Raw genomic sequence first — 25,738 nt, 5'->3', positions numbered from 1 at the left:
TTTACAGAAAAGTGCCCCCCCCTTCCAACCAGTCACAAGTGCTCTTCAATATGAATACAGGTACGTAGCCCCAACCAAGACTTTTTAAACATTTGTCTGATTATGTATTTGATTGGGAGTTCTGCCGTTCTGGATATTCAAAGTTTCCCAGGGTCCAAAAGCATCAGTCTGACTGATGAGACCTGTCATCTTTAAACTGATGAGTGTAACATAAGATAAACCTTTATTTGTGTCACAGTAGTGACATTACAATGTTGTATCTATAGCTTGTATAAAGAAGTGGATTAAGCGAGTGTGATGTCACCCATAGCGTTCGGCTCCAGCCAAATGAAGCTCGTCAAGGTTAGCAGTTATAGTGGAGAATTTGGAGCGCCTGCACCACTGGTTTAGCATGGAGCGGGCACTTAGCAACTCTGTCAATCAAACCTGTTACTAATGCTAATGGGAGCGACCCTGTGACCCTGTGAGTCAATTATACAAAGGTATGGAGCCCCAACCAGGACTTTTTAAACATTTGTCTGATTATTTATTTGATAGGGAGTTATACAAAATAAACATGTCTATTTTTACAGCATTATAATTATGAGATAGAGTTTAGTTTAAAGCAGCCTGTAGATGAACATATTAAAGCCCTGCCTATTTTGAAACTGTGATGTGCGCTGGTCTAACTGTGTCACAAACCGCAGTGTAACTCTAATCCTGACCCTGTTCACTTTGATGATGGTCCACGTGCCCTCAGTTATTTTGACTAAAAGCATCAATAAGGATTAGAGGTCGACGATATGTGTTTTTCCATCGCCGATGCCGATGCCGATTGTTTAGAATCCAGAGCAACCGATGGCCGATGACCTCTGCCAACTTTTTTGGGCCAATATGTAGGGCAGATTTTGGTCATTTTAACCAAATAATCAAATTTGAATTCAATACAATCTCTCCCATGACTTTGTTTTACTGCATATCCGATAAGGGAGCACATTTCTGCACTACCCTCTTTGGACTTAAGTGTTCAGATAGGCTTTATGCATATGTCCTTAATACATATTTGGGAAGCTGGTTGGGCCAAACAAAATATTGGCCTCTGCTCTATCTCTAAAAAGGATAATAAGGATAATATTCTGCCTATTGCTTTGAACCTCAGCGGTACGGGCTTCTTTCTGTACATTTCCAAAACTCATTGTGCACTTGGCTCAAGTGTGTATTTCAGCTGCCCAATCAATGAGGATCTCTCAGGCCTGTGCTTACAACAATGGAAAAGCAGCATGGAGACTAATCCTGTTTGACTACATCTATAGTACACAATGCAAGGACATTTCATTGTATCTCCTGTATGTTCTCTGAGAAAAGTGAGCACACATTTCAAGATATTGTAATGTGGGCACTTTGAGCTTTAGAGATATAGACAGACTAATAATAAAGGATTACTCATGTTTGAATGAAATAAAATACAGCTACAGGTATGTTTTTGAGGAGGTAACAATGTTATAACACAGCTTAAAGTTCACAAGAATCCATTTTGTGTCATTTAGGATCTTTAAATGTCCAAAACAGCACAATCCTCCAGAATAACCATTGTGATGCATGAGTTGTGTGTCTTTATTATGGCTGGCTGCATTATTGGTGTGTTTTTTTATTTGCATGTGCATGTGTTCTGCTCCTGCTGCCTTTGCCATCACCTGCTCGGCTGTGATTTCTCAGATAGCGGTGGATATGCTCACAAAACTGTGGCTTTGTCGCTTATACTTTCTCCCATGAAGAGGGTCCAGAGCTACCCCAATCTAGCTGCAGGTACTAACTCTCACAAACACTGTACACAACAATACTGTCAGTAAAAAAGGACAGTGCAACAAGGCTTTGATTTTGATTTATCTCTGTTAAAGTGGGACTAAACATCTGAGCTCTGCCAACAACCACATTGGAAATATTGTATTTAATTCTCTGAGATATCATTTTGATATGATTTTCGAAGGACAGTGTAGAATCTAACTAACCTGGCACCAGATTTATATGTGTGTTACTCTGAATTGAGTTCTACACATTATCAATATGTTGTTCAGTATGTCTTGTTGAAAGCGATCGGAAAACATGTAACATCATGATGATTATTTGAAGCTCAAATGCATCACAACAGCGGAACACAACAAAAAATCTAACTTTTCTCACACATAGTTGAGAGAAAAGCACAGACATCATTCCTGTCAACAAATGCTCAAAGTGCTCACTTTCTGCATGTTTTTCACTAACTAAATTGTGTTTGCTTGGATTTGTTTGGGTGCTTGTCTTTTGGCTTCAATGTTGGTCTACGACGGGCCCGCCCACCATATTAACCTTACAGTGAGTGCACTCCAAGATGGATTCTCCAGATAATCATGAGAATCCATCTTGCTGTGTAAGGTTAGAATCTAACAGCACACCTAAATATTTAAATTCCCCCACTAGCTGTGATTCTTGATCTCTGAAAAACACATTAGAGCGGCTGATGTCAGTGGTCTTCTTAGAAAACTTCACAGACTGTTTTCTGTGTGTTCAAGAGAAGGCAAGACCTAGTGAGCCAACTCTGAATATTAAAAGTCTGTTAAGAGTTAATGCTGATGCTGTGAGAATCTTTGTTGCTTTATCAGATGATTTTGCACCTGTGTAGATCACCGCATTATCAGCGTATAGCTATATGTCCACCTCCTTACAAACATCTAGCAGATCCTTAACAGAGAAAACAAAATGGGCCCCAGAATTTATCCTTAGGGCCCTAGTGGACAGTTTGCAAAAGATGATTTTACTTCATTAACGACAGCACCTTGTTTTCTTCACCTTGTATGAGGTGAGAGAAAAAAAAATTGAAATAAGTACACAATGATTCACAGCATCAAAGGCTTTTCTCATGTTTAAGAAAACTGTTCCTACACTATTAGTTCTATCCAATCTATGTTTGACTTTTCTAAAAACATTGTTATTGCAATTTCCATAGAATGGTGCAAGCGGAAGTCAAACTGTATGGGGTGCAAAGTCTGGCCAATCTTGAGATGTATAATTATCTGCTTTTAACACCCATTTTTAAGCACCTTAGAAAATATTGGTAATATACTATTTGGTCTATAATTGATTGTATGTGTTTCAAAGATAAATTGATTGAATGCATAATTGGATTTGCTAAAACCATTTTGTGTGTTCTAAGGAATCCAGAATCAAAACTCAGGTGATGCTTTGCTTTGGAGTTTTTCATAGCACTAATAATATTCCACCACACGAGCCAGGTGTTTGTAATCAGACACACCTGCCTGTAATGAGGGCAGTCTTTTGTGATGTCACCAACTACTGGGAATTGCAAAGGCCACTACTACATTTAGGTGTTTTTGACTAGAAAGCTGCGCATTTACCTAGATTGCACTAAAGTTGTCAAAAATGACTAGGAACAGCAGTTAGTATTAAAACACCATAAACATAGTTAAGTTGTAAAAAATGGGGAAGTTGGTGTTTAGTTCCACTTTAAGTTACAAGTCTGTATAAGGCAGGGGTGTCAAACTCATTTTTTTCCGAGGGCCACATCAGTAAAATGGCTGCCTTCAAAGGGTCAGATGTAAAATAAGTGTAACTACTTTTTTAACTTGATAATTAACTGTTTCTGTATTTATTACTTATTCAAGTTACAAATATTGCATATGCATTTGCCTAGATGTAAAACATATGGGTGTGTAACTGTGTATCTCCTGATAAAATTACATTTTAAGACCATCATACCTTTTACCCTGTCGAGGGCCACATAAAATGATGTGGAGGGCTACATTTGGCCCGCGGGCCTTGAGTTTGACACATGTGATATAAGATATTTTGCTGGTTCTGTGCCTTTTATTTTTGTGCTACTCTGTGATATTGCTTCCATCTTGATTTTGAGTTCATCCTTGGCTAATTTGGTCAAAGAATGAACTATAATGCTTTCAAAGGGCTTTAAACAGAATGACCTCCCCCACTGCTTTCTGAAGTCTGCTGATAGAGCAGTGTCTGTTCCTACACCTTGTCAGCACCCACTTTTACATCTGTCTCTCTTTGGGCGTTTTGACTCTGTCAGCTCTGAATTTAGGACCAGCACATTGTGCACATTGTAGAAGGATTGTGACATCTGGCCATCTATTTTAAATTGTAACATCATTTATATTTTAGACAGCTTTAAAGTAGCAATATCACCAATTGCAAAAGGACTTATTTCTGTACTGCTGTTCAGGTAAAGCTAAAATATGCTGTTTTTCATTATAAATACTAGACAATAAAATGGCATAAATTAGATGGAAGGTTAGTCTAGAGACATTTTGCTTTCACAATGAGCCAGCCTGGCCCACATGCTTTTAGGGAAACCTGGAATAAATTTACACAGACACAGGGAGAACATGCCAACTCCACACAGAAACTCCCCATCCCAGTGAACACAGGACCTACTTTCCACAGTGCACTTGGCAAACAGGATGTAGAAACTGCCACATTGTAAGGTGTAGGTTTGAGTAGGAAGATGTATCTCAGCATCCGTCTGAAGGTGTTTCTGCAAGATGTTAGAATGTGAAAAAATGTGTAAAGATGGATGTGTATAATAAGATAGATGTGTAAAATATAAAAGTGTTAAAGGTGTTCTCATAATCCCCGCGCCTTTGCATCAGGAGCAGTCTCACTTGAAAGTCATCTCAAAATATGTCTTCTGACCTTTTGCACATTTGCTGTCTTTGTCTTGTGCTCCTCAGGGAATGATTCTCACTCTTCAGACTTGGGTAAGTTAGGCTCTGAACCAACATTATTTATACAGCTAAATTGAGTGGCAATAAGGGCAAACTCAGTGATGTTAATCCTCAACCCTCAGATTCATGGCGCTCCAGCAGTGTCACAGACGGCCTTAAAAATGGAGATGCCAGCAGCTCCTCACTCGCTGCCAAAGGCTTCCGCAGTGTCAGGCCCAATCTGCAGGACAAAAGGTCACCCTCACAGGTAAACCACCTCTCCCCAGCACATGACCGGATGCTCCGGTTTTACATTGCATTTAAAATATACTATTTCTTCCTCTACCATGTTTCTGGCAGTTCTGCTATTCTTTTAATTAATGCAGATTGAACTTGGCTTGACAATTATAACATAGTCCATGGGCAAGACCCCAAAATTTGACATATCGGTACCAATCAAGGTGGCAAGTTCTATCAATGATTTTTGAAAAGTTCCGTATCTAACCTTTATATTTCAGTGTAATAGATTTTTCTGAGTTTCATAGATATCAGCCTCTGAAGTGTAGAAATCTTGTTTTGAAAAATGCACACAGGTTCATGCTGTGGTTTAGGCCATGTGGTGCCTGTCAAATAATGATTTAAAATATTGTGTTTGATAAATTTATGAATAAAAGGTTTTCAAACATTTCAACATTTTTGCCTGAACTGTTTTAGCTGATTTAAGCTTACACTTCTTTCTAATTGTATGAAATTAAGTTAAAACAAACCAAAAAAAACAAACAAACACCAGATTATTTTAATAAAATAAAAAATTGAACTGTTCTGTTCTGTGCAGAAGTGAAATCTTGAAATCATTAGAACCTGAAATAGGAGTTATAGGCCTAGTTCTATGGGAGATGTGGCTTTGTGAAAATCTTTCTTGTACTTTGTGGCTCACTGTGCAGCCCAGTTTTGAAACAGTAAATGCATGTTATACATTTTCTGGATCCCCAGACTCCACAAAGTAATTTAATATCACAAATAAGTGTCTGTCATGTTCCTGGAGATTTCACGGATAGAAGTAGTAACAGTAGTGTTTCATGTGTATTCGCCTAATAAGGTGTTTAGTCTTTAGAAAGATATGACATCACAGGATTAGTATAGTTCAGCTTTTACAGGACTTTTTAAACAAAACCTCGATTCAGTCAGAGTGTGTCTTGGTGTTATCTGTGCATTTATGCTGTATTTTTACTACCTAAATAAAATATATCTTTTTTTCTCATTGTTCGACCTTTTAATGCCATGTTTTATTAACCTGTAAGGACATGGATCACATGCCACCCCCCCCTCCCCGACGAGACAGTTTTCATTTCTCACTCCCTGGCACTAATCCACCATCTTACAGCTCCCTCGTGGCCCTTGCCAATGACTTGAGCCCTGGAATGCTGCAGTTTACCCAGAGCGAGAATGCCGTTGTCAAAGAGTCCTATACTATAAAAAGCACATCCTCCTATGCCTACTCCGAGACCACTGAGCAGTCCTTGCCAGCAGCACCCATCCCAATAATATCACAGCCTACAGACGCAGAAGATGTAAACAGCGCATCTAACATGTCTAACATCCAGGAACGTAAAATATCTTCACTCAAATTAACCCCGCTCACCATCCCAGACCCACCTGCTCACCTCAACTCCTACATCAGTACTGACTCAAAAACTACAACCATTGCTCGAAAAATCGCACAGAACGACCCTACCCCTTCAGAACCCTCATACCAGGCCGCCTCAGCGTACGTCAACCTGGGAACTGAAAGCGTTCAACAGCAAGAACAACAGCCCCCTCTGCCTGCCGGAGAGCTGAAGGATGTCCCAGATCCATATCCGAAGACAGAACCTCCCAATGGTCCTGCCCACACGGAGAAGCCCCCACCAGCTGTACCTCCAAGACCTTCGGCTGCACATATCTTGGTACAAAGTAACCGCTGTCACAGTGGATGCCAAATATGAAATATGAAGGCTCTTTTCTTGTCGTTCCTAACATGAGTGTGGTGAGGGGATGCACATTTTTAGAAACAAAGTGCTGGGAGTAATTTTATTTAAACGTTGCAATCGTCTTCAACTAGAATGCAAAAACGAGCAGTGCCATAAGTGAGTTTTATTACACTGTGCGGGAGTCTTCTTAAAACCTTTTAGCTAAGCGTCTGTCCTCCAACGCACCTGTTGCCCTTGTCAGATGTGCAGACTCTACTCAGAGACGAGGGCAGTTTTATAAGACTCATGATTCAGCTGTAAAACATTAGGTTATAGTTTGAACATTGGTATCACACGTGGAAAGGGAATAATATTTTTTTCTGATGCAGCTATGTTAATGTGCTGACATAACGCTGTGTGCAATTCAACAAACTAACTGTGTGAATCTTTGTGATGAATCCTGTTTCGGCGTTATTTTTGCTTTTGCTGTGGATGAACTAACCACTCCTTCTCAGTTCACAGAATATTGCCACCTCCTGAAGATATTTCTGCAGACCTTGGCTTAACCGATCTTTGTTCCGTGTGACTAATGGGTGATATCACTCTCCTCCTTTCCTTCCTGTTCTTACCCACTCCACCACCAGGGCCCTCCCTCTCCAGACTCCAGTGCACACCACTCCCCCTACCGCTTCCACAGCTCTGAGTACCTGGACTATCTGTCTGGCATCTTGCCCAAGGCCCTGTCTCCCACCCCATATGTCCCCAGTGGGGCCAGCAGTACTGTAGGTACTGTGAGCGGGCCGAGCCTTAGCGCCGCGGGCAGTTCCAGCATCAGTGGGTTCGCATCGCCCTCCACCTCACCAGTGACCGTGTCGGCACTCAGCCACTACTCTACCTCCACGGCGGGTCTTTTGGATGAGCTGCAGATCTGTAGTCTGGATTCCCCCGGCGCCTCTCCCACCCCGTCGCCCACTCTGAGCCTCGCCTCCGCCTACACCTCCACCACTGGGGCTGACGACGCTCTAACCGCCCCCGTGTCCTCCTCTGCTGCTGCCACCGCTGTCACTAATGTAATTATCGCTGTAACACACAACCAAGGTCCCACCCGCTGCACTAGGACTGACTGCTCTTTAACCCAGAATCCAAGAAACTTTTACTAACCAAACAACTTTCCTGTGTGATACCAGAAATAATATCTGCCATTAGTGCCCCCGTTTGGTGTCAGTGTTGTACTACTTATTGTTATGTTTTGTTAGAAGCTTGTAATCTGCTTTTCCTTGTTTAAAATTCTATTAATAGTCTTCTGCTTATGCCAGTTCAAATCAAAAACATATAAGTCTAATTTTATGTATTCTCTCAAGTGTGGAGTTGACGTTGTGGTTGGTAGATACTACTTTGTAATTTTATGCTCTTTTTTATTTATGTTTGTTTGGGTAATGACTTAATAGAAAAGAGCATAACAGAAGAAGTAGTGGGCAAATTTTTATTTTTGATCATTACTTTTGCTGAACATTGCTAACATGCACCACATTCAATTTAAAATGTTTTTGTTTTAAACTTTCCAATCAATAGGCTCTGTGCACAACGGCAGCGGGCTACTTCCAGCCAGAGGGACGGTCAATGCAGCCATTTCCGCAGTAATGTAATGTCTATTAGGTTTTTGCCGAATTGCGCTATAACAATAAATTAGAGATCAATATAGGGCTGTTTAATTCTTTTCCTCAAACTATGTAACCCAAGCCCTTTTTTTCCACAAACCTTTATAAGAGCAGTGTATCACATTTAGTGCAGTTGTCTCTTTGTATTAAAGTGTTAAAATAAAACTGTGTGTATATTATAGGCAGCAAATCCACCAAAACAAAATATAGGCCTCTGCTGGAAAATTAAAGCTGATAGCCGACATGCTGAAAAGCCCAAATATCAGCCTGATATATCGGCCAACCGATCCCTCTGCAATAAATCCTAGCAGGTCAAACAGGATGTTACTGACAACATGTTAAACATTTTACAAATGAAGCGAAAACTGTTTTCATTGTGCGTCTTTGTCTCTTTGTGTCTTTCTGTCAATGCTAATGCTAATGCTCCAAAATTAGCATTAGCATTAACACCAACACACAAAGACATATGCCGTTGCTTACTATGCCTGTGATTTGAGGTCGCCATTGTGCACAGAGACAATTAGAGGAAGAAAAATTCATATTTGCCCAGTTTTGTTTTTTACCGTCTGCATTTGCACCAATGTCTTCTTTCCCTCTTCCACTAACTTACACCAGGTACACTCATTTTTGCATCTCCTTCGTCTTATCAGTTCTGGTTCTTCAAATCCAAAATTGTGTCCATTTGATGAGCACTCTTGTTGAACTAATCTTTAAAAATAATCAAAATAATAGTATACATGGTGTGGTCGATGTGTAAATTCATGTTACTCTTCTGTGTTGGATGAATTGATTGATTTTTGATTCCTGTGGATCACTTCTAGGGCCAGGTCCTGTCTCATGCCATGAATGGTAGCACTGGTCCTCCACAGCGACCCCTCTCTCCGACGTCCTACCCCACTCCTCCCAAATCTCTTCACAAAGGCGTACATAGGCAGAGCAGGAGTACAGGTTAGTCACTTCTATTATAACATTAACACAATTTGGTTACTTGATGTAGAATCAGAATCTTTGGGAAAAATAATACTGCAAAAGCGGAATATATACATGAATTAAAGGGCCTATATTACACTGTTTTCTGATTAATGTTATAATGTTGTTTTCTCATCGCAAACATACCTGGAGTTGTGTTTTGTTTTCAATCACACAATCTCAATCATAATCACACAAGCCCTGTATATTTAGGCTCTGTTCTTCTATCAAACAGATAGAGAGACAGATTTTTAGTAAAGGGTTAATCAAACAAACAAAACTCAACTCCACATAAGGTTTTGATGAGGAAACATAACACGGCTTAAAGCTCACAAGAGTCCATTTTATGTGATATGGACCTTTAAAATGACTTAATTTCAGAATAAATGACTCTTGGTTGGTGTAGATTTTTCTCATTTCAAGGTAAATTGTCTGTACATTGAGGGAGACCTTTTTAACAGATAATTTATTAATAATTTTACCAAATTTTATACCTTAATGAAAATAATCATGACATATGAACTAATTAAACAAATAATAATATTACAACAATACAGATATTCCTTATTTAATGAAAATGTAATTCTGTCCTGTAAATGCTTTTCAGATGGGAGTGAATCTGTTTCAAGAGAATCCATAGTTAGCGGCCACACGAGCGTCACCGTGCCCATCGCCCGTTTCTCAGAAGAAGAGAAGAAAGTATCAGTCATAAAAGCCCCTCATTATGAAGGCATTGGACCTGTGGACGATACTGGCATTCCTATTGCAATACGCACTGTAAGTTCACATGGCATCATTTCAGGAGTATATCCTGTTAAGCCCATGCACATTTTTCTGGACCAATCTTTCTGTCTTATATGAAATCAAGCAAATATATAATACTGAGAGGAAGTAAACAACAAGTAAGTAAGAGTTAAAACACAGACATGGAGAACTAAATTAAACACAGTTACATTTTTTTTATTGATAAAACTGCTTTACTTAAAAACACTTCCTTTTATGTTTGGAAATGTGACTTTTAATCAGAAAACAGCTAAAGCAATACATTTTCAGAATTTTTTTTTTCATTTTGTGGCTGTTTTTCTGCACTCTCTGACTGCTTGGTGATTGTTATATGGTATTGCTAAATTTCAAATGATGCATAGATTTTGTAGGTGGAGCTGTGTTCGCCTTTGTTTGGGGCAAAAAACTACAATATCACAAAGCGGTTGGGTTTTGGCTTTGGAAATATTTGGGAAAATATTGCCTTGTTTTTTTGCTGTGCTCATTTAATCTGGAATTGTTTTAGGTGGCTTTGTAGTCGATTTCATTTCTGATTAAAATTATGTATGGCATGTGGAAGTTGTTATGGACAATCAATGTATAAACAGCTATAAAACTGGATGGGTGGGGCAGTGGGCGGGGCCATACCGGTACAGATATGGGTGGGCTTATGAGGATATTGGGCTGCAACCTAAACATGAACTAAGTATGCGTTATGTGTTGTACCAATTTAGGGATACCATAAAATGTAGAAATTGCAAAAAATATTTTGACATTCAGTAATTTTTTGTTTTATTTTCAGTTTGCTTCATCTTTTTAGGGGCAATTATTACATTTATACAAATATATTTTCTTAAATTAAGTTACATAATTCATGATTTGGATGCAGTGTATGATCAGCTATGTTTCCTGGTAAAATAGCTGTAGTCTTTGTAATTCTTTCTATTGTAGTCTTTCAGTTGCAGACAAAGCATCTGCACAAACAGAAGCAGAACAAATCCATTAATAAAATAAGGATTCATGAAAGTGTGACAGGATTGTGAGCATTTTCTAATCCAGGAGAGAAAAAGGTGCCAAAGGAACAGACCAAATGCAGATAAACATTTGTGTGGTCTCTGTTTGGTAACTGAAGACGGTGATTGGGCTTTCTGAAGTCCAGGGCAAAATACACAAACTTCCTCTTGTTTCACGCTGTTTAGTGCCATACAAATAAGGAAAGGATTAGGTCTCTGCTATTTGATAGCTCCTTTTGAAGTGGCTGTTAAATCTATACTTTGTTCACAGTGACACACATACTGGCATTTCAACACATTTTCTCTGGCAGGACCTAAAGAATCAAGTATATTTCAGGGTCAGGTTCAACACAGTTATTGTCACAGAACAGGAAATGGGGATATAAAACTTAACACAACAAGTAGGTCTGTTACCATAATCACTACATCACCTTATCATTCAGTACATAATTTTTTGGGATTATTTGTAATACTGTGGAACTTTTTGTTATTTTTCTGTTCTAACTCTCCAATATGATTTGAGCTCAAGAGGGTTGACTAAGTAACTGCTATGACCCATTTTAGATGAGGGGGGTGACAGTAGCGCAGTTGGTGTTTGGTGTAGTTGAGTGTTTGTCCACTGATCCAAAACGGTTCAAATCCCACTCTTGACATAAACATCATCGGTAGAGCTCTGAATTCCAGCTCCAACAGATGAATTCTGTCATTGTGTCCTTGTCTTTCAGATATTTTTTTTATTTATTTATTGATTTTCTACAACTTTTACTAACATCAAAGTGATAAAGACTAAATATGTTTATCTTTTACAGACAGTGGACAGGCCAAAAGAATGGTACAAAACGATGTTCAAGCAGATCCACAAAGTTCACAAAGCCGGTAAGACTCACTGCCTTACTCATCCCTACTTTACTTGTCCCTGCCTTACTCGTCCCTGCCTTACTCTCGCTGCCTTACTCGTCACTGTCTTACTCTCACTGCCTTATTCTCACTGCCTTATTCTCACTGCCTTCCTCTCAATGTCTTACTCATCACTGTCTTACTCTCACTGTCTTACGTGTCCCTGCCTTACTCGTCCCTGCCTTACTCTCGCTGCCTTACTCGTCACTGTCTTACTCTCACTGCCTTATTCTCACTGCCTTACTCTCAATGTCTTACTCATCACTGTCTTACTCTCGCTGCTTTACTTGTCCCTGACTTACTCTTGTTACCTTACTCTCACAGCCTTACTCTTCACTGCCTTACTCTCGCTGCCTTACTCTCACAGCCTTACTCTTAACCGTCTTACTCTTCACTGCCTTACTCTCGCTGCCTTACTCTTCACTGCCTTACTCTCGCTGTCTTACTCTCGCTGTCTTACTCTCACAGCCTTACGCTTCACTGCCTTAATCTTCAGTGCCTTACTTTTCAGTGCCTTACTCTCGCTGTCTTACTCTCACTGCCTTACTCTTCACTGCCTTACTCTCGCTGTCTTACTCTCACAGTCTTACTCTCACAGCCTTACTCTTCACTGCCTTACTCTTCTCTGCCTTACTCTTCACTGCCTTACTCTCGCTGTCTTACTCTCACAGCCTTACTCTTCACTGCCTTACTCTCGCTGCCTTACTTGTCTCTGCCTTACTCTCAGTGTCTTACTCTCACTGCCTTATTCTCACTGCCTTACTCTCAATGTCTTACTCATCGCTGCCTTACTCTCACTGTCTTAATCTCACTGCCTTATTCTCACTGCCTTCCTCTCAATGTCTTACTCTCACTGTCTTACTCTCACTGCCTTACTCTCACTGTCTTACTCTCACTGCCTTACTCTCACTGTCTTACTCTCACTGCCTTACGCTCACTGTCTTACTCTCACTGCCTTACTCTCACTGTCTTATTCTCACTGCGTTCCTCTCACTGTCTTCCTCTCACTGTCTTCCTCTCACTGTCTTACTCTCACTGTCTTACTCTCACTGTCTTAATCTCTCTGTTTTACTCTCACTGTCTTACTCTCACTGTCTTACTCTCACTGTCTTAATCTCTCTGTTTTACTCTCACTGTCTTACTCTCACTGTCTTACTCTCACTGTCTTAATCTCTCTGTTTTACTCTCACTGTCTTACTCTCACTGTCTTACTCTCACTGTCTTATGCTCACTGTCTTACTCTCACTGCCTTACTCTCACTGTCTTACTCTCACTGTCTTACTCTCACTGCTTTACTCTCACTGCTTTACTCTCACTGTCTTACTCTTCACTGTCTTACTCTCACTGTCTTACTCTCACTGCCTTATTCTCACTGCCTTCCTCTCAATGTCTTACTCTCACTGTCTTACTCTCACTGCCTTACGCTCACTGTCTTAATCTCACTGTCTTACTCTCACTGTCTTAATCTCTCTTTTTTACTCTCACTGTCTTACTCTCACTGTCTTACTCTCACTGTTTTACTCTCACTGTCTTACTCTCACTGTCTTACTCTCACTGTTTTACTCTCACTGTCTTACTCTCACTGTCTTAATCTCTCTGTTTTACTCTCACTGTCTTACTCTCACTGTCTTAATCTCTCTGTTTTACTCTCACTGTCTTACTCTCACTGTCTTACTCTCACTGTCTTATGCTCACTGTCTTACTCTCACTGCCTTACTCTCACTGTCTTACTCTCACTGTCTTACTCTCACTGCTTTACTCTCACTGCTTTACTCTCACTGTCTTACTCTCACTGTCTTAATCTCACTGCCTTACTTTTCTCTGCCTTACTATTCACTGTCTTACTCTCACTGTCTTACTCTCACTGCCTTACGCTCACTGTCTTAATCTCACTGTGTTACTCTCACTGTCTTAATCTCTCTTTTTTACTCTCACTGTCTTACTCTCACTGTTTTACTCTCACTGTCTTACTCTCACTGTCTTACTCTCACTGCTTTACTCTCTCTGCTTTACTCTCACTGTCTTACTCTCACTGTCTTACTCTCACTGTGTTACTCTCACTGCCTTACTATTCACTGTCTTACTCTCACTGTCTTACTCTCACTGTCTTAATCTCTCTTTTTTACTCTCACTGTCTTACTCTCACTGTCTTACTCTCACTGTTTTACTCTCACTGTCTTACTCTCACTGTTTTACTCTCACTGTCTTAATCTCTCTGTTTTACTCTCACTGTCTTACTCTCACTGTCTTAATCTCTCTGTTTTACTCTCACTGTCTTACTCTCACTGTCTTATGCTCACTGTCTTACTCTCACTGCCTTACTCTCACTGTCTTACTCTCACTGCTTTACTCTCACTGCTTTACTCTCACTGTCTTACTCTCACTGTCTTAATCTCACTGCCTTACTTTTCTCTGCCTTACTATTCACTGTCTTACTCTCACTGTCTTACTCTCACTGCCTTATTCTCACTGCCTTCCTCTCAATGTCTTACTCTCACTGTCTTACTCTCACTGCCTTACGCTCACTGTCTTAATCTCACTGTGTTACTCTCACTGTCTTAATCTCTCTTTTTTACTCTCACTGTCTTACTCTCACTGTTTTACTCTCACTGTCTTACTCTCACTGTCTTACTCTCACTGCTTTACTCTCTCTGCTTTACTCTCACTGTCTTACTCTCACTGTCTTACTCTCACTGTGTTACTCTCACTGCCTTACTCTCACTGTCTTATTCTCACTGTCTTATTCTCACTGCTTTACTCTCTTGTTTACTGCCTGTTTTCTTTGGAGGCTGATTTGTGCCTCATGCGTCGTTTTCTTTGTGCGGCTGTGCATAGCAAGTTCTTGTTCAACCAAAAGACCCAGTGGACCTCCGAGCCAAAACTCATTATCTGGAGTGAGGTGAACAGATAGAGGAAGGGAATTGGAAGCAACCTCTAATAGACACAGCGGCATCCTGGGAAATAGGTTGCAATTTTGTGGGCTCGTCAAAATCACACAGTACAAGGCCTGCTTGTTCTAAACTGTCTGAGTGTCTTCAATGATCAGAGAGGAGTGTAGAAGAGCTGATAGTTTTATTTTACCCATCAGTTATGTGGCATTAGTTTTAAGTCTAAACTACAAAACTAAATATAACATCACTCGAAGGTCACACTACCTGAACAGTAGTCTAGAAAAAGAAAAAGTCTAAACTGTCAACTGGACAAAAAGTTGTAGGAGTCAAGGCATTTGGCCGCTCATCCAAGCCGCTTCTTCAGTTCTGGTCAGATTACTGGTGGACTCTGCCTTGTATCTACGTCCTCACTCCTATAACGTTTTGCCCTGTTGACAGATTTGAATTTTTCTTTTACTATGGATCATACGTAGATGACTGAGGGATTACACAGACCTGAACAATTCTCAAAGCAAAAAGGGTTCCAATGAGGAGAGAAGTTGAATCTTGAATCAGCTTCTACACTGCGTTTACAATTTGTTCTGAAAATATCCCCCTCTTCACTAAAATTTATCATCCAAGTGGCTTCTTCAGATCTGATTGGAAACTCAGTGATTCACCATGCTCCAATCAGAACTGAAGAAGCTGTGAAAACCTCTTCACTCTAAAACTTTTTTCAAGTAGAGAATTAATTTATTTCTTTTGCTTTTATTGGGCCGTTTTAATTTTTATTGTGTAATAGGTGATGCATTTGTGTTTTGTAAAAGTCCTGTTCTGTTAATACACAGTGCATAAATGAACTGTACATTTATCAGTTGCATATTTATTAGATAGCTACTGATTCCAGTGTTGTCTCTGTACTAAAATTTAATTCAATATTGATACTAGAGAATAGACTTGATACTCAATACTGATCACCACTATAATAAAAATCACCCTTTCTTTAGACAATAGAATGTGGTTTTCAATATTAAATTGCACTACTGTTTTTTTTTTTACATTACCATGCGGCCTTACATCTGTCTAGTCCCTCAGTCGTCCAAGTAGGTTCCATAGTGGTCCAATACTTTTGACAACCCTAACTGGTTCTTTCTTTTCCAGATGATGACTATTCCGACACATATAATGCAGCATATGCAGTAATAAACAATGGTGAGAGATGCTACATTGTATTTCACATTATGTTTTTTTAAACTGTTGCTTTGTTTTGATTTCCTCCTTCCTGCCCCAAACAGATGACTACAGTCTGCCACCAAGCGTCACTTTGGCCCATCCTCCACCTAAGACTCACACGTACAGACCACTTGCCAAAAGCCCCTCCGACAACGGGCGCCATCCAGAGCCCACGCCTTCGCCCGTCCCCCCACCCTCTCCTGCTGTGCCCTCCATCCTGCAGCTACGAGCACGAGACAGCGACCGGGGCAAGGAGGGGTCCGATATGTAAGATAGTTTTTCATGCAAAATGTTTTATGATTAGGCCTGTAGTCGACTAAAGAAATTCTTGGTGTACTACAGACATGTCCTGCCGAACGGTTGGTCGACTAAAAAGGGCTCATCGCAAAACCTCTAAAAAATATTACCTATCTTTATGTTTCTGACCCAAACTCACAAGACTAGACCTGCTGAGGGAGTTCATGCAAAAACTACTATTTATGCAGAAAAAGTAGGAAACAATGTATTTATAGAAAGATAGATTAAACTCGTGAATCATGAATTTTATCTGCCGTTTTACAGGTAAATACCAAAAAATCCCAAATTTCCAGCTCACTCACTCACTTCTCCTTTCTGCTGTTGTCCCATAGAAATACTTCTAGACAATCTAGACAAAATGTTTAGTCGTTATGATAATGATGTAGCCCTAATCAATTCAGGAACCTATATTACACTTATGTCACATGTGCATTATGTATTTGTAGAACAGGGTATGTATATATATATATATATATATATATGTGGGTGTGGGTGTGTGTGTGGAGGTGTGGGTGTGGGGGTGTGGGTGTGTGTGTGTGTGTGTGTGTGCGTATGTATATACTTCTGTTAAAATAATCATAATTGACCAGTGTCATATTCAAAGGGCCTGTACCTGATTTTAAACCATGAGTCACGAACATGTTGTTGCGATTTCGTCAGGCTGCTGTTTTTCCATGATTCTCTGTAGCAATGTGCATGATTGAACTCTGTCAGTAGCTATTAGTTATTACCATGGACTATATAAAGGAACTCACTTAGAGAGTTTGCCCATGGTGTTCAGCTCCAGTCAAATGAAGCTCATCGAGGCCAGCAGTTATAGCGGCAAATCTGGAGTCAAGTTGCATATTTGGAATTTCAACCGTGAGTATCATAGCAAAAGAGAAAGAACCAATTTGGAGCGAGGCTGTGTAAGGTAATGCTCCTTCCCGTCCGCACCGCTGATTTAGCAGGAAGCAGGCACTTAGCAACGCTGTCAATCAAACCTGTTGCTAATGCTAGCAGGAGCAACCTCAGTGAAAGAAGGCGCTATTAGGTGTTATTAATGTTCATATCTTGATTTACGGAAATGATAATGAAATAAAAAATACCAAAAGACCAAATGATGAGACAGCTCATCATTTGGTCTTACAGAGAGAGGGGCCACAGTTTTCCAATATAAAGTGAATTGGGGCCAGAGTCCAGCAGGTCAGCTATGTCTATTTATATTTATATATCTCTTTTTTTAGCAGCTTTTGTTTTACAATAATGATGTAAAGAGCATTTATCTTGACAAGAATTAATACAGGTACATGCCCTTTACTATCAGTTTGTAAACGAAAACCTAATTTTTTCCTAAACTTCTTTTTGGTTTTCTTGCAGAAGGAATGAATGGGGCCCTCCCGACAGGAAAGTAGATACGAGGAAATATCGCGCGGAGCCTAAGAGTATTTTTGAATATGAGCCTGGAAAGTCGTCTATTTTAGAGCAAGAGAGACCGGTGAGTATTCCATCATTGTTGTTCAGATTCTACTTTTTGCATATGTCTCTAAGATCTGAAGTTGATAATGTGTTTTTCCTCTTCTGTCAATTACTTGGCATTGCAGCGTAGGTGATAGAGGCTAATGTTTCTATAGCTGCTGCCTCCTTCATGGCTGCTGGTGGTTTAAAATGTGAGGGGCGAATGACAAATGACAGAAAAATAATGAGTATGCAAAGGGAGCTAGAAAAATAGCCATCAGGTAACAGCTAGAAACAAGAGCTGGGACATCGGCTTCACAGTTCCAGGGCCCAGACATATGAGTCAGATTGTAACAGACAGTGAACCCACACCAGCCAATATGCAGACTGAAAAACCTATTCTGGCTGGTATTTTGTTCTTTTGATACACCTACACTTGTCAAAAGGTAGGAAGGTGTTTCCATTTCGATATTAAGGAACAGACTCTGATACCGATGCAGCAATGATAATAAAAAACACTCTTTAGACAATAGAATTTGATTTTCGTTCATGCAGATTCCATAGTGGTCCATGGGCGTATACAGGTCTTATACTTGTTCTGATATAGCTCAAGATCATTCTAAGGCTATTCAGGAAACGTTCTGTCCTGTGAATGGGACTTTCTTAGTATCGATAGCTGCTCAAATGAGTATCTAGTTCCAATACCAGTTTTAATATCGTTTAGCATCTGATATTCAATGCTTTAGGGAAGAGCAAAGCAAAGTATTTTTCTTTGGGTCCCTCACTTTCGTTTCTGTGAAGAACATGCTGGAAGTGATTGTGATTGTGAACTGGAGTCCTGCGTCTCACAGCGAATCCGTAAATAGAAAGTGAGATTAGCACTTGTCATACAGTGTGACATTTGCTGGAGCTGAAACCTTAAAAAAGGGATGTAACCCTCTATGTACCAAGGTCCAAACCACATACACCAATAGAAAATAACAATATAAAGCCTTAGTACTTAACAAATTAAATATTGACCCCCAAAATATATTTTTCCAACTCTCATATTGAACGAAATGTCGATATAGTAATTATCGTGACAGGCTTAGTATTATTAAAGTGCCACTATGATGTTATTATGATTTTTAGACTGAGAAAGCCTGAGAAAGTTGTTCATTTTGGTTCATCCTGTGTCCATCTCAGGCCCATTCTTAACCATGAGCTCCATGTCTGTGTGACCTCTGTGTGACCTCTCTCCACACCCCCTCTCCTCTGTCTCTTCTCTATCACTGTCATGCTTTTCCCAGACGTATGATGACATAGATTTAGAGAACGAGCCTTGGTATAAGTTCTTTTCCGAACTGGAGTTTGGGCGGCCGGTAAGTCAGGGCCGTAGACTACTGCCTCTGCAAAACCACAAATCCGCACCATCCACCTTCATTCTCCACCCCACCCATTCTGTACAGTATTAAGAGGCTTGGACAGTAGGTTGGGTGGGGCGAGCCGTTCTGGGCATGTGGTGAACCCCCTCCCTATTCTACCCACCTCTGTGACAGCCTGTGTGATGTCTTTGTGCTGCTTTTTAGATTTTGGCTAGTGTGTGTATTTGTATCTGGTGGACTTCTTCGATTCATTATTATTAGATAGAAAGGCACTTAAGGCCAGGCACTACGGGTAAATACGAATAAAAAAATAATAATTTAGAGATATCAATTTGAAACTTCTTCTGTAGTTTTTCTTAAAAAAATAATAAAAGCAATTTTTTGATCATGTGATGTTTGTAAATATAAATAAGCCATTTTATGTGTAAAAATGACCAAAATGAGGATACATGGGGCATTCAAACAGAAACGAGGAAAGAGCCAGGTTTGAGTTTCTTGTTTCATTTACAGATGGAATTGTGGATCTCTTATTTAGTATTTCAGAAAACAATTTTTCACAAAATCAGGCTTGGAGGTGGGTTGATTAAATTAAATAATAAAACATATTTTGGTGCAGATTTGACAATTTTCCTGTTTCCATATGATAACGTATGTATTGAGCGATCAAACTGACCTAAAAACAAAAAATAAATAAATAATGTTTTGCCTGTAGTGTCTGCCCTTAAAATAAAGGTCCACTGTCAGATTTCTAGATGGAATATTACTTAATATGTATACAGCATTAGGCTGCTTTTAGACTGTCTGTATTTTGGCCACAATCACATAACAATATTGCCTCTACATTTCAAAGCATAAGCAATATCTTCTGAAATACCAATAAAAAAACAAATGTAATGGCTGTTTGTTTAAGGAAAATGCTATTTTATTATTTTATACAATTGGATACATTTATATACTGCAGGTGCTATGGGATTGGAATGGCTAGTTTTAACATGCTTCACCTAATTCTCTCTTTCACAACTTAAACCCCATGTATGCACTGCCCTCTGCTGGATACAGGCAGTACTTACTTCCTAGTTCCTCACACTAGTGAGGCAGGGATAGAACCACCGCAACCACCCTGATTTACAAAGTGTCACATGGATGTCTGATCAGAGCAGGAGATGAGTGAGCGGGCTTAGTCCTGTGTCTTCCTGCAATATTTTGAAGGATTGACAGAACGAATGGGCCCATAGAGTGTGGTGACAGAAGACATAAGGCTGTCATATTTAAATAATGAACTATGTGCTTGTTGAGGTGGAAGGGAATAAATCAGCAGGTGTTTGCAGTGTGCACTAGTAAACAGCACTTATCACACCTGAGAGACAGTGGCTTGTGTGGCACCGTCTGCTCGCAGCTTGCTCTCACACTCTGCATGTGTGTGTGCTCTGTGGGTGGATTTCAGTGTGTGTGAGTGTGTGTGTGAGTGTGTGTGTGTGTGTGTGTGTGTGAGTCAGCTCCACAGAGACTAATGAAATGTACAGTGTGTTATGGAAAAGAGTAGAACTGGAGTTATACTTGGTTTGTATGTACAGAGCCTGACCACGAACACCCATATTCTCTTGATTTGGTCAAATTCATATTTTCTTAAGAAAACCAAACCAAAGATACCCTTGATGACGGTAAACTTGTTACATATTTCTACCTCTCTGGTGCATACAAAGTAAGAGTGGCTGTAGTTGTGTGCGAGTGAGTCTCTGTGGACAGTGTATACACATGTTTAGCACATGTGAGCTCCTTGTTGTCTAATGGGTTCACTCTCTCCACATGTTCCTCCTCATGATGCCACCACTGCTTCTCCTCTTTCACCTCATCTTCACCTCCTCTTCCACTCCTCCTCCTCCTCCTGCTTTCTACTGCTTTCGGCTCAAGCCTCCTAAAAAACGGCTGGATTATAATCCAGATATCTCCGCTCGCCAGCGCATTGAGGTAATCCCACATCCATAAATCGTCTTACACTTTTGATCACACTATTTCTAACAAAATGACAAATCACAAAGGTCTAAAATATATGTATAGTGATTACATAATGGAGGGTTCATTCACCTTAAGCAGTCGGGGCAAACTGAGTTAATGGTGTGTTGAATTTTATTGTATACATCTAATGGATGTTCATAATTTCCTTCTTTAAACTGCAATTTTTTATTTTAATTAGCTCGCACTTTTAAAGAAAACATCACAGTTCTTAACACAGCCTTAACCAGTCCATTCCAGTTGATCCAGTCCAGATTTTGCAGAGTGCCATTTGCCCCCGTGCGGAGCACATAAGATGCAGCAGTGCTTTACCTTTACCATCCTCTGCAGGCAGCCTCTGTCTTCAGCCATTTCTCTTGTTCTCAGCAAACACCGGCACACCTACACTCTCTCCAGTGCGCCACGTGGAACCAGCAGCTGCGGAACGTTACTCTGGAGGAATATTTTAAGTGTGGCACATGGCAAATGCATGCAGACTGTGCATTGTGGACTAGCTCTAGTCTTTGTTCTTGCGGGGCTCACTTTTTCCTTTTGTTTTGTGTCCTATTTCCCAGGCATCGCTGCACATTGCTTCGTCCGAGAAAACTCCGGAGGGATCTGCAAGGTAAACCTGCTTCATTTGTGCATCAGCTCCTCAGCCCCTCCCCCATCTCACCGGTTTGTTGTGATTCACAGCACAGTCAGCTCTCCTGTTTTTGCTCCATCTTTGCCCCTTTAAACTTCTCTCAAACCAAGAGCTATGTCCGGATTAGTGTTAGGGTTTTCCCACTAAAGCCAAGACAGAAGCTAGAATAAATGAACCCCTGCAGCTCTATTGATTCTGCTTGTCACCTCTTCAGCTGGTCCCAACCCCCTCCCCTCTTCACATCCCTGTCCTATTCACCAGTGGCCTGCTTATTCATGTTTCATTCTCCTCAGTGAGGCGAGAGGGCAGAGATGGGATGTCATGAATAGACTATATATAGTGACTCAAAAGAGAGTACATTAGTAAGAAAGAGGGCATTGTAAACATAGTCATGAGTAAAGAATAAGACAGATGTCTTCAAATGATCATGTTACATTTACATGTTTTTTTCAGTACATAGTTTTCAGTTTAGGGTAGGATTTTGTACAAAGCTTTTGTAACTATCCTACAAAAGTACAATACAAACTGCTGTTGCAATATTAGCCTACAGAAAATAGAATAAATTGTCTATGTATATGTAAAATAATGTTTTGGGATTTATTTGTGTGAACCCCGCAGTGTGGCCAGTGACTACAGGAAAAGACGAAAGTCAGAGCCCTCGAATGCCCACACAAATGCTCATCAGTTCAGAGGTGTGACATCGCCAAAACCTGCTGAACCCTCCCGACCCAGCAGCAGCCTGAAAAAAACTGTGGTTCGCTCTTCTCCGTCTTCACCCTCCAGAGCCAAAGGTAAACTTTAAATCTATTTTTATAAATAATATATGTTTTTATACTTATTTTGGGTATTATTCACATGCTTTCTGTCTTTTCCCTACATGTCCCAACCCTTCACACATGGTACTGTACCCACGTATATTTTGTTTCAGTTTTATTTTTTCTAATTTGTTTTTTAAAAATCCAACTGTCAAATCCATTTCCTTCCAGTCCGCCATTTTTCCTTTTCCCCTCATTCTAACACATTCGCTCTTGGCTTAGTCTTATTGCTTAACCTGCTTTCCTCCTTTGTCTCTCTCACGCTGCTCTGTTTGGACATCTAAAAGGTGGGGAAGCATGCAACATGTATCCAAACAGTTTACGCTTTCCAGCCTCTCATAAAAGCCCCTCATTACCTCCTCTTCCTTCGGAGTCTGCAGACTGCATGGAGGACGGCAGCCAAGAGGGCAGTTCCTCGTCTAAACAGTCTGTTTTTAAGAGCAGCTGGCCCAGTCAACAGGGCGATACAGAAACCTGGAGCAGTGTGGAGGAGGTGCCGCCTTCCACCCGTAAAGTCAAGTCTCGCAGCTGTGATGACTTACTAAACGATGGGCACTCGGGCACCAATGGACGTGGTGCCACTCGCTCAGAAAGTGCAGGGTCTTTACTGTGTGATGGACTTCCCTCAGGTTCCACAGCATCCACCTCTACTTCCTCTTTGCCCCGACTTCACCGGCGTCGGGCCCATGACTCACCGGGCTTTCTACAGCTCTATAAGAAAATGCACCACATCGACCGCTCTCAGCTCATCCCTTCTGATGTGATCCGCTCTGTACGAGCCCGCATTCTGGAGCTGGAGCGCCAGCCTCATCTTCTTCGCCATCCCTTCCCTCCATGGAGACCCTCATGGGGCAAAGAGGTGTCACGTGACATGGTGCCAAATCGTATTTCTGAATATGAGCGCCTTATACAAAAATCTAAATCTATGCCTAACCTGGGGGATGGTGAAGCACCATCAGGCACTGTGACTCCTGGTGGCTCCTCATCTCGAGCCAGCAGTGGGGGCAATACTCCGAGTTTACCTAAACGCCGCTTTTCTATAGAATCTTTACTAGAAGAAGACAGCAATGGCAATGACACAGCACATACCATTGATCATTTGCAGCGACCGCGTAGTCCACCGGAGGGGCAGCCTCGCGTTGGCCCAGAGCCCAATCGGGGAAACTCTTTTGCAGCTCCGCCTCTGCCTCGTGCTCCCCAGGTGCCCCAGGACTACTCAGACAGTGAGCAGGACGCTGTGGCATCAGATCTGAGCGACTTTATTCACGTGGAGGGCTCGTCTTTCTGCAGTGAAAGTGACTTTGACCACTGTTCCCTAACCTCCACAGAGAGTCTTTACGGCTCCTCCTCACTACACCACCATCACCTGCGTCACCAGCATCGCCATCAGCACCATCATCATGCAGGGCATCAGAGTGTGGGCCAGAGCCAGGGCTACCAACACCGACACCTTATCAGCTCCTGCAAGGGCCGCTGTCCTGCCTCATATACCCGATTCACCACAATGCTACGTCATGAGAGAGAACAGGCTCGCCAGGAGCTCCCAAGACCTTCACATTCCAGTCACAGCAGCCATTTACTAACACACAACCCACAGTCCCAGCAAGCGATGTCAAAGCTGGCCTTCCTGGTCAGTCCAGTGCCTTTCCGCAGGAAAAAGGGCTCACCACCTACCTCCAGAAGAAGTGGCACAGGTCGAGGTAGCAGACCCAAGTCTAAACAGGCTATTTATGAAGCCCTGGATGCTGCGCTGAGGGACATATATGAGCACATTCAGGCAGAGCGTGGCCACAGAGGCATGAGGGCACCAGATGACAGCATCCTCAGGAGGATTCTGACTGAACTGCTGCCAAACGTGCCAGAACGCAGCTCCTCTCTGAGAGGGAGGAGGGGCTGTTGGCATGGGGGGCACTCATCACCACTGTTACAGTCGCCGCGGATACAGTCACCAGTCAGTGCCTGTTATGGACGCCATCATGACACCTCAAACAATAATGATTATGCAGAGGGCAATGGGAATCTCTGTTACTCAGGTGGAGATACTGCATGTGCTGTGCTCATGTCCACTGTGCCATACACACCTAGTGATCTGTCATGTTCATAGCACACATTTTACTTTTATTTACATTTGTAACAACAATGTATTGTTCTTTTGGATCTTTCTGGATCTATTGTTTATTTTCAGTTCAACCATAATTTTTCTAGCAGACACACTCAAATGCATGATAATTTTGTTTCTTTTACTGACTTGTTTACAGCTATAAACTGAGAATTTATGGCTTCTATATATTTGTGTGTATTATGGTGCTTGATTGATCACAAATTCATTTTTTAAATTTTTTTTATTTATGTTCTATTATAATTTGGTCTATTTGCCATTGCATGTGATATAACAGTGGATGGGAAAAATAAAACAGGCATTTTTTGGCCCACATTTTTACCTTCTTTATTCACCTTAAAGAGGGGGTATTACACTTCTATGGAATATTAACAGATAAGTCATAACATAACATTTAGATCATTATGTTTCCTTTTACTGTTTTGAAAATGCTATATTTGCCGAAAATAACTTATTAAAAAAAACCTCCCTTTGCTCTCCACATTCGGAATATTTCGTGTGGGAGCATGCGTGACTTAGGCTTGTGGGCTGAACATTGGATTGGCCTGTTCTAAGCATATGGAGGGTTGGATGAGGAAACAACGTTATAACATCATAGAAAGGTCCAAAAATTAGATTTTGCATAATGCCCCCTCTTTAAGAATGAGAATCTCATCCTCTACATTGTTGTACATGCAAACACACTTCAGTATTGTCATTCTATGTATAGATTCTTGTGCATTTTTCTGACCGTAAATCGTTCTCTCCTTGGGTCCTAGACCATGATGTCTCCAGGAGTTACTCCACTTTGGATGGACGGCACACCCCTCAGAGCAGGAGACCCACACCAGACAGAGAGGTACTTTGTTCTATTTTTATATGACAGATCCTAGTGCATCCTTTTGTGTTCAAAGGTGGTAGAGCTGCCAAAAATTAAACTCAAGTAAGAGTAATGTTATATTAAAATAACATTACTCAAGTAAAAGTACAAAGTAGGGGTCCAAGAAATTACTCAACTAAGAGTAACTGTTGGGAGTAACAACT

General features: G+C 40.9%; 1 protein-coding gene across 1 annotated transcript in view; it reads left to right on the top strand.

Moving 5' to 3' along the window:
- The window catches only part of sorbs2a (sorbin and SH3 domain containing 2a), a 63,858-nt gene that overhangs the window by 25,074 nt on the left and 13,046 nt on the right, over positions 1 to 25,738 (top strand). Inside the window, exons 3-20 of the mRNA XM_055224467.1 lie at positions 8 to 60; positions 1,696 to 1,785; positions 4,722 to 4,748; positions 4,838 to 4,962; positions 5,996 to 6,640; positions 7,288 to 7,713; positions 9,123 to 9,249; positions 9,878 to 10,047; positions 11,855 to 11,921; positions 15,974 to 16,024; positions 16,108 to 16,312; positions 17,702 to 17,819; positions 19,069 to 19,140; positions 21,055 to 21,111; positions 21,711 to 21,760; positions 22,400 to 22,572; positions 22,884 to 24,629; positions 25,474 to 25,553. Coding sequence (XP_055080442.1) covers positions 51 to 60; positions 1,696 to 1,785; positions 4,722 to 4,748; positions 4,838 to 4,962; positions 5,996 to 6,640; positions 7,288 to 7,713; positions 9,123 to 9,249; positions 9,878 to 10,047; positions 11,855 to 11,921; positions 15,974 to 16,024; positions 16,108 to 16,312; positions 17,702 to 17,819; positions 19,069 to 19,140; positions 21,055 to 21,111; positions 21,711 to 21,760; positions 22,400 to 22,572; positions 22,884 to 24,629; positions 25,474 to 25,553 — 4,239 coding nt within the window. The 5' untranslated portion in view covers positions 8 to 50. The remainder of the gene's footprint in view (positions 1 to 7; positions 61 to 1,695; positions 1,786 to 4,721; positions 4,749 to 4,837; positions 4,963 to 5,995; positions 6,641 to 7,287; positions 7,714 to 9,122; positions 9,250 to 9,877; positions 10,048 to 11,854; positions 11,922 to 15,973; positions 16,025 to 16,107; positions 16,313 to 17,701; positions 17,820 to 19,068; positions 19,141 to 21,054; positions 21,112 to 21,710; positions 21,761 to 22,399; positions 22,573 to 22,883; positions 24,630 to 25,473; positions 25,554 to 25,738) is intronic.

The sequence above is a fragment of the Periophthalmus magnuspinnatus genome, chromosome 1 (assembly GCF_009829125.3).
Source record: "Periophthalmus magnuspinnatus isolate fPerMag1 chromosome 1, fPerMag1.2.pri, whole genome shotgun sequence".
Classification (NCBI taxonomy): Eukaryota; Metazoa; Chordata; class Actinopteri; order Gobiiformes; family Gobiidae; genus Periophthalmus; species Periophthalmus magnuspinnatus.
This window is presented reverse-complemented; position numbering and strand designations above follow the sequence as displayed.